The sequence below is a fragment of the Leiobunum rupestre genome, chromosome 1 (assembly GCF_980474605.1).
Source record: "Leiobunum rupestre chromosome 1, qqLeiRupe1.1.hap1, whole genome shotgun sequence".
Classification (NCBI taxonomy): domain Eukaryota; kingdom Metazoa; phylum Arthropoda; class Arachnida; order Opiliones; family Sclerosomatidae; genus Leiobunum; species Leiobunum rupestre.
The window spans coordinates 97,970,387-97,983,502 of record NC_143384.1 but is presented as its reverse complement, the minus strand read 5'-3'; the positions used below and the strand labels follow the sequence as shown (position 1 = coordinate 97,983,502).

Here is a 13,116-nt window from a genome sequence, read left to right as displayed (position 1 = left end):
CAAACACCCATACGAGTAAGTTAAAAACTACCCAATCAGATCAAACGCCCATAAGAGTAGGTCAAAAATGACCCAACCAGATTAAACGCCCATAAGAGTATGTTAAAAACGACCCAACCAGATCAAACGCCCATAAGAGTAGGTTAAAAACGACCCAACCAGATCAAACGCCCATAAGAGTAGGTCAAAAATGACCCAACCAGTTCAACCGCCCATACAAGTAAGTTAAAAACGACCCAACCAGATCAAACGCCCATAAGAGTAGGTTAAAAACGACCCAACCAGTTCAAACGCCCATAAGAGCTAGTAGGTTAAAAACGACCCAACCAGTTCAAACAGCCATAAGAGTAGGTTCAAAACGACCCAACCAGTTCAAACGCCCATAAGAGCTAGTAGGTTAAAAATGACCCAACCAGTTCAAACGTCCATAAGAGCTAGTAGGTTAAAAATGACCCAACCAGTTCAAACACCAATAAGAGTAGGTTAAAAACGACCCAACCAGTTCAAACGCCCATAAGAGCTAGTAGGTTAAAAACAACCCAACCAGTTCAAACGACCATAAGAGTAGGTTAAAAACGACCCAACCAGTTCAAACGCCCATAAGAGCTAGTAGGTTAAAAACAACCCAACCAGTTCAAACGACCATAAGAGTAGGTTAAAAACGACCCAACCAGTTCAAACGCCCCTAAGAGTAGGTTAAAAACGGCAACACCAGTTCAAACGCCCATACAAGTAAGTTAAAAACTACCCAATCAGATCAAACGCCCATAAGAGTAGGTCAAAAATGACCCAACCAGTTCAAACACCCATAAGATTAGGTTAAAAACGACCCAACCAGTTCAAACTCCCATAAGAGCTAGTAGGTTAAAAACGACCCACCCAGTTCAAACACCCATAAGATTAGGTTAAAAACGACCCAACCAGTTCAAACTCCCATAAGAGCTAGTAGGTTAAAAACGACCCACCCAGTTCAAACACCCATAAGAGTAGGTTAAAAACGGCAACACCAGTTCAAACGCCCATACAAGTAAGTTAAAAACTACCCAATCAGATCAAACGCCCATAAGAGTAGGTCAAAAATGACCCAACCAGTTCAAACACCCATAAGATTAGGTTAAAAACGACCCAACCAGTTCAAACTCCCATAAGAGCTAGTAGGTTAAAAACGACCCACCCAGTTCAAACACCCATAAGAGTAGGTTAAAAACGAGCCAACCAGTTCAAACGCCCATAAGAGCTAGTAGGTTAAAAACAACCCAACCAGATCAAACGCCCATAAGAGTAGGTTAAAAACGACCCAACCAGCTCAAGTACCCGTAAGAATTGGGGTTAAATTCCACCAACTATAAACCGCCCAGAGCCCCAGATATCAAGAAACTTAAATTTCGAAAACTGTTCAATAATTAGAAACGTGTAAAAAGTTATTTATCGTCAAAATCACGTATTTGTGTCAATCAACTATGAGTAGAGCTCCCATTTGCTTTCCGTGAGTGTTAAAGCTAGGATGAAGAAGAGGCTACTACATAACAGTGTGTGTGTATTTAATAGAACGTACTTAGCTTAGTGAGACCGTAAGAATGTAGTTGCTCCTCTCTCAAACATAGCGCCATCTAGTATCGATTCTAAGAAAAAGTTCACATTAACTCTTAATTTAAATAATGTAACTTCCAGTTCAAACGCCCATAAGAGCTAGTAGGTTAAAAACGAGCCAACCAGTTCAAACGTCCATAAGAGCTAGTAGGTTAAAAACGACCCAACCAGTTCAAACACCCATAAGAGTAGGTTAAAAACGGCCCCACCAGTTCAAACTCCCATACAAGTAAGTTAAAAACTACCCAATCAGAACAAACGCCCATAAGAGTAGGTCAAAAATGACCCAACCAGATCAAACGCCCATAAGAGTAGGTTAAAAACGACCCAACAGTTCAAACGCCCATAAGAGCTAGTAGGTTAAAAACGACCCAACCAGTTCAAACACCAATAAGAGTAGGTTAAAAACGGCCCCACCAGTTCAAACACCCATACAAGTAAGTTAAAAACTACCCAATCAGATCAAACACCCATAAGAGTAGGTTAAAAACGACCCAACCAGTTCAAACGCCCATAAGAGCTAGTAGGTTAAAAACAACCCAACCAGATCAAACGCTCATAAGAATAGGTTAAAAACGACCCAACCAGTTCAAACACCCATAAGAGTAGGTTAAAAACGGCCCCACCAGTTCAAACGCCCATACAAGTAAGATAAAAACTACCCAATCAGATCAAACGCCCATAAGAGTAGGTCAAAATTGACCCAACCAGTTCAACCGCCCATACAAGTAATTTAAAAACGACCCAACCAGATCAAACGCCCATAAGAGTAGGTTAAAAATGACCCAATCAGTTCAAACGCCCATAAGAGTAGGTTAAAAACGACCCAACCAGTTCAAACGCCCATAAGAGCTAGTAGGTTAAAAACGACCCAACCAGTTCAAACACCCATAAGAGTAGGTTAAAAACGACCCAACCAGTTCAAACGCCCATAAGAGCTAGTAGGTTAAAAACAACCCAACCAGATCAAACGCTCATAAGAATAGGTTAAAAACGACCCAACCAGTTCAAACACCCATAAGAGTAGGTTAAAAACAACCCAACCAGATCAAACGCTCATAAGAATAGGTTAAAAACGACCCAACCAGTTCAAACACCCATAAGAGTAGGTTAAAAACAACCCAACCAGATCAAACGCCCATAAGAGTAGGTTAAAAACGACCCAACCAGCTCAAGTACCCGTAAGAATTGGGGTTAAATTCCACCAACTATAAACCGCCCAGAGCCCCAGATATCAAGAAACTTAAATTTCGAAAACTGTCCAATAATTAGAAACGTGTAAAAAGTTATTTATCGTCAAAATCACGTATTTGTGTCAATCAACTATGAGTAGAGCTCCCATTTGCTTTCCGTGAGTGTTAAAGCTAGGATGAAGAAGAGGCTACTACATAACAGTGTGTGTGTATTTAATAGAACGTACTTAGCTTAGTGAGACCGTAAGAATGTAGTTGCTCCTCTCTCAAACATAGCGCCATCTAGTATCGATTCTAAGAAAAAGTTCACATTAACTCTTAATTTAAATAATGTAACTTCCAGTTCAAACGCCCATAAGAGCTAGTAGGTTAAAAACGAGCCAACCAGTTCAAACGTCCATAAGAGCTAGTAGGTTAAAAACGACCCAACCAGTTCAAACACCCATAAGAGTAGGTTAAAAACGGCCCCACCAGTTCAAACGCCCATACAAGTAAGTTAAAAACTACCCAATCAGAACAAACGCCCATAAGAGTAGGTCAAAAATGACCCAACCAGATCAAACGCCCATAAGAGTAGGTTAAAAACGACCCAACAGTTCAAACGCCCATAAGAGCTAGTAGGTTAAAAACGACCCAACCAGTTCAAACACCAATAAGAGTAGGTTAAAAACGGCCCCACCAGTTCAAACACCCATACAAGTAAGTTAAAAACTACCCAATCAGATCAAACACCCATAAGAGTAGGTTAAAAACGACCTAACCAGTTCAAACGCCCATAAGAGCTAGTAGGTTAAAAACAACCCAACCAGATCAAACGCTCATAAGAATAGGTTAAAAACGACCCAACCAGTTCAAACACCCATAAGAGTAGGTTAAAAACGGCCCCACCAGTTCAAACGCCCATACAAGTAAGATAAAAACTACCCAATCAGATCAAACGCCCATAAGAGTAGGTCAAAATTGACCCAACCAGTTCAACCGCCCATACAAGTAATTTAAAAACGACCCAACCAGATCAAACGCCCATAAGAGTAGTTTAAAAACGACCCAACCAGTTCAAACGCCCATAAGAGCTAGTAGGTTAAAAACGACCCAACCAGTTCAAACACCCATAAGAGTAGGTTAAAAACGACCCAACCAGTTCAAACGCCCATAAGAGCTAGTAGGTTAAAAACAACCCAACCAGATCAAACGCTCATAAGAATAGGTTAAAAACGACCCAACCAGTTCAAACACCCATAAGAGTAGGTTAAAAACAACCCAACCAGATCAAACGCTCATAAGAATAGGTTAAAAACGACCCAACCAGTTCAAACACCCATAAGAGTAGGTTAAAAACAACCCAACCAGATCAAACGCTCATAAGAGTAGGTTAAAAACGACCCAACCAGCTCAAGTACCCGTAAGAATTGGGGTTAAATTCCACCAATTATAAACCGCCCAGAGCCCCAGATATCAAGAAACTTTTGATTTCGAAAACTGTACAATAATAAGAAACTTGTAAAAAGTTATTTAAAATCACGTATTTGTGTCAATCAACTATGAGTAGAGCTCCCATTTGCTTTCCGTGAGTGTTAAAGCTAGGATGAAGAAGAGGCTACTACATAACAGTGTGTGTGTATTTAATAGAACGTACTTAGCTTAGTGAGAACGTAAGAATGTAGTTGCTCCTCTCTCAAACATAGCGCCATCTAGTATCGATTGTAAGAAAAAGTTCACATTAACTCTTAATTTAAATAATGTAACTTCCATAAAAGCTTAATTAGTGATTTAGTTAATTAGTTGTAAATAGCGAATTAGTTTCTCAGGTATTGTACCAAGAACAATACTTTAAAAGAAATCCACGACAGATGACGCTACCGTTTCTTTTTGTATTGCATTTGTCGGTCTGACCAAGGTAGAATTTCTTACCTCACTAAACATGTTGAATGGTAACCTTGATATTTATTATATGGGGATGGAAGGTCACGTAGTCAAGGCCATTAAGTGAAATTTAATTAAATATTTTAGTATCGCTAGGAAAAACAAATATAAAATTTAATTTGTGTCAACAAAACGCCAAAAATAGTAAAAAATTTAGCTTCTGAAATTCGTGTAATTTTTGCCTTGTAAAACATATTTTGTCTTAAAACGACTTCAAAGCTTTAAAGTCGTATTTCTCAAAACTTACTTAAATTTCAAGTTTCAATATTGATATTTTATATTTTCAGAGTTAGAAGATTTAGAAATTTCCGGAAATATTGTCGGTGTAAAAGTCAGTAGTTATTTCGTAAAAACTTTAAACGCACTAAGATTTACCATTCAATTCAATTTGAACTTTAAATAAATGCATTAAGGGCTCTCTCGAATTTGAACCAAATGAAATGTCGTGGAAATTCAGGTGTTTATGTATGTTGAGCCGATCCACGGCCGTCATGGTCTAGCGTTCTCCCCACCACGAAAGGCGGAACGAAACAAGTCAACCCCCGCGTGGTTCAATGTAAGGGGAGGATCATACTGGTAGACCGCGGGGTGCTACACTAAAAATCGTCTGAATATAGGCCTTCTCCAACAGCGCAAATAAATACATTCTTGGTATAAATAAATACTTGTTTGGAATATATAAATACATTTTTGGTAGATATAAATAAATACTTGTTTGTAATATATAAATAAATAGTTGTTTGGAATATATAAATACATTTTTGGTAGATATAAATAAATACATTTTTGGTAGATATAAATAAATACATTTTTGGTAGATATAAATAAATACGTGTTTGGAATATATAAATACATTTTTGGTAGATATAAATAAATACATTTTTGGTAGATATAAATAAATACGTGTTTGGAATATATAAATACATTTTTGGTAGATATAAATAAGTACGTTCTTGGTAGAAATAAATAAATACGTTCGTGGTAGAAATAAATAAATACGTTCTTGGTAGAAATAACTAAATACGTTCTTGGTAGAAATAAATAAATACGTTCTTGGTAGAAATAAATAAATACGTTCTTGGTAGAAATAAATAAATACGTTCTTGGTAGAAATATATAAATACGTTCTTGGTAGAAATATATAAATACGTTCTTGGTAGAAATAACTAAATACGTTCTTGGTAGAAATAACTAAATACGTTCTTGGTAGAAATAACTAAATACGTTTTTGGTAGAAATAACTAAATACGTTTTTGGTAGAAATAACTAAATACGTTCTTGGTAGAAATAAATTCGTCCTAAATAAAACATTTCTTGGAATACGTTCCTCGTATAAACAAATACGTTCTTGGAATACGTTATTCGTATAAACAAATACGTTCTTGGAATACGTTATTCGTATAAACAAATACGTTCTTGGAATACGTTCCTCGTATAAACAAATACGTTATTCGTATAAACAAATACGTTCTTGGAATACGTTCCTCGTATAAACAAATACGTTATTCGTATAAACAAATACGTTCTTGGAATACGTTCCTCGTATAAACAAATACGTTCTTGGAATACGTTCCTCGTATAAACAAATACGTTCTTGGAATACGTTCCTCGTATAAACAAATACGTTCTTGGAATACGTTCCTCGTATAAACAAATACGTTCTTGGAATACGTTCCTCGTATAAACAAATACGTTCTTGGAATACGTTATTCGTATGAACAAATACGTTCTTGGAATACGTTATTCGTATGAACAAATACGTTCTTGGAATACGTTATTCGTATGAACAAATACGTTCTTGGAATACGTTATTCATATAAACTAACATATATTTTGGAATACGTTCCTGGTCTAAACAAATACATTTTTGAAATACAAAATAAGTTCTTGGAATACGTTCCTCGTATAAACAAATACGTTCTTGGAATACGTTATTCGTATGAACAAATACGTTCTTGGAATACGTTATTCGTATGAACAAATACGTTCTTGGAATACGTTATTCATATAAACTAACATATATTTTGGAATACGTTCCTGGTCGAAACAAATACATTTTTGAAATACAAAATAAGTTCTTGGAATACGATCCTGGTCTAAACAAATATATATTTGATATAAATAAATACGTTCTTGGAATACGTTCCTGGTATAAACAAATATATATTTTGGAAAACGTTCCTGGTATAAACAAATCCATTTTTGATATAAATAAATACGTTCTTGGAATACGTTCCTGATATAAATAAATTTATATTTTGGAATACGTTCCTGGTATAAAACAGTATATATTTTGGAATATACGCGCAGCAGAGGTGAAAATGGGGAAAAAGTTGAGCTCTAAATATAATAATTGTGATAAGGGCCTTGTTATTAGAGATAGCAATGAATCTATTGGATTCTTCGCAAAAACTACTTTAATGGAGAGCGTGGTGCCATCTATTAATGACCAAGGAAGCTAAAATTCAAAATAGCGAAACGATAACGTCGTCAGAGAACCATTGTAGAGTATTATAATTAGAAAACTTATATTGGATTTATTGGCCTTTAACCTAAATTATATATATCCCATATAGAATATAGGTAGTTTAAAATTACTATAATTTAATTAATTGTCAAATTTAAAAACGAGTCAATCAACGCGAGGTATACTTTTATGTCCCGTCAAAATGTAGCTTAAGTATCTTGTTTTTATTTCGACGTTAGCGACATCTGTGGAAAAAAAGAGCTACTGCACGTCGAGCCGACACTTGCTTTAATCAATACATTCTTAAGCCTGGTTTTCTATATTTTCTAGTTTTACCGCCTTTTCCCGTGGTTCTGGCGCACAGGAACACGACTGTACACACTTATAAAATTTAACCTTTTTTGAGGGGCGTTGGGCTGGACCAGTCAGCAAGCGTTATGCCGTCATGTGGCAGACGCAAAAATTCTTAAGCCTACTTTTAAAGACTTTCAAAATCGCTCCTTATATCACGTGGCAGAGAAACGCTTGCTGATTAGTCGAACTCAAAGAGCTTCAAAAACCGGGAAAATAAAGTAGAGATATTTCAACATTTTTTTCTCCGTTTTCTCGTTTACCGGCAGCGCTGACGGTGGAAAAATCTTAGGTGGCGAAAACGGGCTATTTCCCTACCGCGACGAGCTTATTTGTTATTCAAACCTATTTCGCGAATTAAAGCGAGATACAGAGGTGAGAGTACAGAGGCGTGACGAAGAATTAAGGATTGAGTTTGTGGAAAATCGAAGAGGCGACGCAATTCATTTCTTGAATCTTTCTTCCCCCTTTCATTCCGGTGGTTAACTACTTTTCGTGATTAGTGTAGGCCAAGAGGTTGTCTGGAAATATCCAGAGGGGACAGAAGTGAAATGTTCGGACACGGAAAGGGGATGAAATTACCAAAGAGTCCAGAGGCGGAATAACAACGATTGCACAGAGTAGTGGACAGCGGTCGAACACCGGCCGTCGAGTCCGACGCGACGGCAAAACGTACGAAACTTCGTCGTAGGATTTACACGCGATTTGTAAATTAATTAGTTGTTGTATTAGTCAATAATTGATAAAAACGCGTCCTCAGAAATGGATTTGTCTTCGGCCGGTTTTGGACACTATTGGTTTTTTGGACGGGCCAAGTTTGGATAACGGACTAAGATAAACAACATTATGTACACTGAAAAAGATCCGCTAGCGCCCGATGAGAGGAAGACAGGTAACTCAAATTTCGCAACTCAAATTATATACAGTCAAATTGAAATTGACTAGACTAAAGCCACGTTCACACTATGCACTTTGGAAACGTTTTGAAATGGTTTCGAAAGATCAAATTCAACATTTTCGGAGTCAACTGTATTAATAGCCATACGATAAATACATTCGACACCAAAATTTTACAATTTGATAATTCGAAACTGTTTTAAAACGTTTCCAAAGTGTCTAGTTACTAGACTCTAGTATGAACGCGGCTTATGTGTTGTTAATTTTCCCGAAAAATAAAATTCGATAAAATTCCTAGAAAATTTTCCAAATCGCGGAAAATTTTCCGCAAATCGGAAAAATAAAAAATTGAAACATAAATTACTTCTTAAGGGTTTTTAATTTTTTTAAAACTTTTTATCGATATTAAATGTCTAATAACAGTAAACATACTACAAAACATTAATAGCGTTAATCAGTTTAAAACTAGTCTAGAGGTTTAGTTTTACTTTAGATTCGAAAACACGAGGCGAAAACGCCGCTTTATTTAAATTTGGAAACAATATTAGACTAATCATGCATGGATTAAACACTAATGTTTAATCCATGAATCATGGAATTAAAACTTTTTTTCGGAAAAATACGGAAATGTTTCCGACTTACAGCACTAAAATTGACCATTTCGAGTTCTCGGCAATTTTTCCGACTTACAGCACTAAAATTGACCATTTCGAGTTCTCGGCAATTTTTCCGACTTACAGCACTAAAATTGACCATTTCGAGTTCTCGGCAATTTTTCCGACTTACAGCAATAAAATTGACCATTTCGAGTTCTCGGCAATTTTTCCGACTTACAGCACTAAAATTGACCATTTCGAGTTCTCGGCAATTTTTCCGACTTACAGCACTAAAATTGACCATTTCGAGTTCTCGGCAATTTTTCCGACTTACAGCACTAAAATTGACCATTTCGAGTTCTCGGCGATTTTTCCGACTTACAGCACTAAAATTGACCATTTCGAGTTCTCGGCAATTTTTCCGACTTACAGCACTAAAATTGACCATTTCGAGTTCTCGGCAATTTTTCCGACTTACAGCACTAAAATTGACCATTTCGAGTTCTCGGCAATTTTCCCGACTTCCAGCACTAAAATTGACCATTTCGAGTTCTCGACAATTTTTCCGACTTACAGCACTAAAATTGACCATTTCGAGTTCTCGGCAATTTTTCCGACTTACAGCACTAAAATTGACCATTTCGAGTTCTCGGCAATTTTTCCGACTTACAGCACTAAAATTGACCATTTCGAGTTCTCGGCAATTTTTCCGACTTACAGCACTAAAATTGACCATTTCGAGTTCTCGGCAATTTTTCCGACTTACAGCACTAAAATTGACCATTTCGAGTTCTCGGCAATTTTTCCGACTTACAGCACTAAAATTGACCATTTCGAGTTCTCGGCAATTTTTCCGACTTACAGCACTAAAATTGACCATTTCGAGTTCTCGGAAATTTTTCCGACTTACAGCACTAAAATTGACCATTTCGAGTTCTCGGAAATTTTTCCAATTTTCCCAATTTTGGGTTTTCTAATTCGTTTCATTTCATTAAAGTTACCGCATAATTTTTTTAATGAAAATTGCCTTGACATTTAATTAAACTCATTAGAGAGGCCAGATTTTTTAATGAAACGGGCGTTGATGTTTAATTAAACTCATTACACGGACCAGATATTTTTTAATTAAAGGGGCATTTTGAGTTTAATTAAACTTATTACACTAACTAGATATTTTTTTAATGAAAGGGACCTTTAGAGTTTAACTAAACTCATTATAGTGAACAGATAATTTTTTAATGAAACGGGCCTTTAAGTTTTATTAAGCTCATTACCAAATATTGATCTAAAAAGGTTAAAATTACTTCCGTCAGGAATCCATACCTCTACTTGGAATGCTTATCGCGGCAGATTTTCGTCTCGATGTGGCTGACGGTTTTTTTGACGTCACTTTGTTAACTTAACAAACAACAACGCGAGAGGGGAGCGCGCGCAGAAGGGATTTTTTGACCAAAGCCGTCAGTGTGATATTACCACACGCGATACGCCAGAATAAGCATTCCAAGTAGAGGTATGGATTCCTGCTTCCCTACACGTCCACATAAATCTATCAACAGACCATTTGATTGTTGTTTCGCAGCTCTAGCACTATTTACGTACAAATCACAGGGTGGTCATAATGCATTTTGGAAATGCAAAATGAAAAATACCATTTTGCATTTTGAGTTAGTAAAAGTATTTTACATTTTGCATTTTGTGGGTTTGATATGTGGAAAAAAAATTTCAAAATGCTTTTACAAAATGTTTTTACTCTGGTACCATTATCGCGGCTCTTGTAGAGAAAGTTGGTCTGCTATTTATTCTCAAGTAATCAGTAAATTAATAATAATAATTAATTAGTAATTAATTATTAATAATTTCCCACTAACTGTCGTAACTACCACTGTTAGTGGTAAAAGTAAACAGCGTGCATTTGTAAAAACATTTTGTATTTTTATTTTGAGCTGCAAAAACATTTTACATTTAGAAAAATCAATGTTTAAATTGCATTTTGTATTTTGCATTTTGAGTTACGGAGAAAGTATTTTGAATTTTGAAAAAAAAAAATCATTTTGAACAAATATCATTTACACGATAAAATACAACTCTTTTGATATAATGTTATCAGAATTGTAAAATATATGTCTTAGGAAAGCAATGTAATTTTAGGTCATTGAAATGAAAGGTGTACCTTCGCAAGTTCGAGGCACTTTACAATAATACGACCTAAAATTGCCCGCCTAACTCTAATATAAAAAAATAAATTAAAATTACAATAGTGTTCAGCTCATATTTTTCAGAAATATGAAGATAATCAGATCAGGCTAATATCTTATCCTCCACCCGCCTAGCAGTCTGACCTCAAATTGTATTTAATTCATATTCATTACCCTAAATAACTGATTTGAATTGATCTGCTTTAGTTCATCTCATCAGATTCAGTTAGCTAAACAGATATAAAATCTTCCAGAAAGCAAATACAAATGATTACTTTTTCGGCACGCAATTTTTTAGTTACGAAACTTATTTTCAATAAAAAATATAAATTAAAATGTTATACTTTCGATATTACCAAAACCGTTTTTAGCTTTTGATAAGAACGAGCAGCCGGCAATAGTTCCATGACGTTGGCAATTTGTTTAAGGGTTAGTTATAAAGAGCATAAAAATTAAAAAATATATATTTATTCTGTGTTATTTATGAACAATTTTATATTTAACAGAAAAGAAGGTAGACTTATGTTTAGATAAGTGGTACCATAAGTGTATAATATTGTTACGTAAGTGTGACACTTACTGAGAGCTATTCACAAGACAGACTGCATTACGGGCTTTGTCACTGTTTTGAGTCCGCTTGCTAACGCGTCACGCGTAGCCTTTGACAGCGCCTCGCTAGGGGGATATTATCTTCTTGAGAAGACGTCACTCCGTTACTAGCTCTCAGTAAAATATTCCCTAAAGTTACAAACTTATGGGAAAATATTATAGACTTATGGTGGTACCCTTAATCACTCGAAAGTCTATAATGATCTAAGACGGTTACTTACGTATAAGGTAAATAAAGAAAAATTAAAAACCACTTTGTTTACGTAATACAAATTTTAATTAAAAACAAATTAAAATCGACTGTCGATTTTAATTTGTTTTTAATTAAAATTTGTATTACGTAAACAAAGTGGTTTTTAATTTTTCTTTATTTACTCGAAAGTCTATTCCAAAAATAACATCACGAACCTTTTTGAGAGTTTGAATACTACTTTTACAAGCATCATTTTCCAGCTTTTAGCCACTGACGCACTTAGTTCTAAAAGCACTACTAACGTAGTTACACACGCTATGTTCTCATTTTACAATTAATATAATAGTTAAGTGTATTATTTTGTCAAAACAACAAGCTTTCAAACGCTAGTGCAGGATCGATATTATTTTTAAATCGATCTATATTTTATGTTATAATCGAGTATAATATATATTTTATAATTATCCCCTGTATCAAAGTTCGTGAAATGAAACTATAAACATAATCAATGTTAAAATCGTTTCAAAGCGTAAATTTTAAATGCCATGTTCATTTTTCTTTTTTTATCTTTCATTTTAATGTTTGGTGTCTAAGGCCTTTTGGCCGACACCATAAGTTGTTATCGAAAAAAAAGTTACAATTTTCGGTATCCTTAAAAGCAGTGGCGTCACCAGGATTTCAAAACTGGCGGCGCTTAAAGGCCGACTACATAATTATTCGGTTTACTCTGTCTTTCACTGAAAGTTGGCTCGCTGCAAGACACATGTGCTATGCAAGCAACCGACTATAAAAGTTAAATAAACAACACCTTATGCTTAAGTGGATTTCACACGCAAATTTTTTTCATAAACATTTAGAAGCGTGGTAATTGAGATCAGGAATACACGCAAGCATTTCTTGTTAAGTTAACTTCATAAAATACCAAGAACCGTAAAAAGCAAAGTTCCGTTTTTATGTAGTTCTACCTCAAATGCCGCCATCTATAGGCGCTTAAATAAAACATCTTCCCAGAAATTGCCAAGAAGTAATATTTCCGACAGCCAGGACTCATAAGTTACTATTTATGTAGTGCTTGTTGAAATATTAGAAAGCTGGGAACGTT

The 13,116-nt window shown here is 35.5% G+C and overlaps 1 protein-coding gene across 2 annotated transcripts in view; it reads left to right on the top strand.

The window, feature by feature from the left end:
* The window catches only part of LOC149969090 (uncharacterized), a 48,810-nt gene that overhangs the window by 22,514 nt on the left and 13,180 nt on the right, over positions 1 to 13,116 (top strand). Inside the window, exon 1 of one of the 2 annotated variants that reach the window (XM_090174280.1) lies at positions 8,275 to 8,416. The exons of the other annotated variant lie outside the window; for it this stretch is intronic. Within the exon in view, the coding sequence (XP_090030406.1) occupies positions 8,371 to 8,416 (46 nt within the window). The 5' untranslated portion in view covers positions 8,275 to 8,370. Of the gene's footprint in view, positions 1 to 8,274; positions 8,417 to 13,116 lie in introns of those variants that run through there. 2 annotated transcript variants of the gene reach the window in all.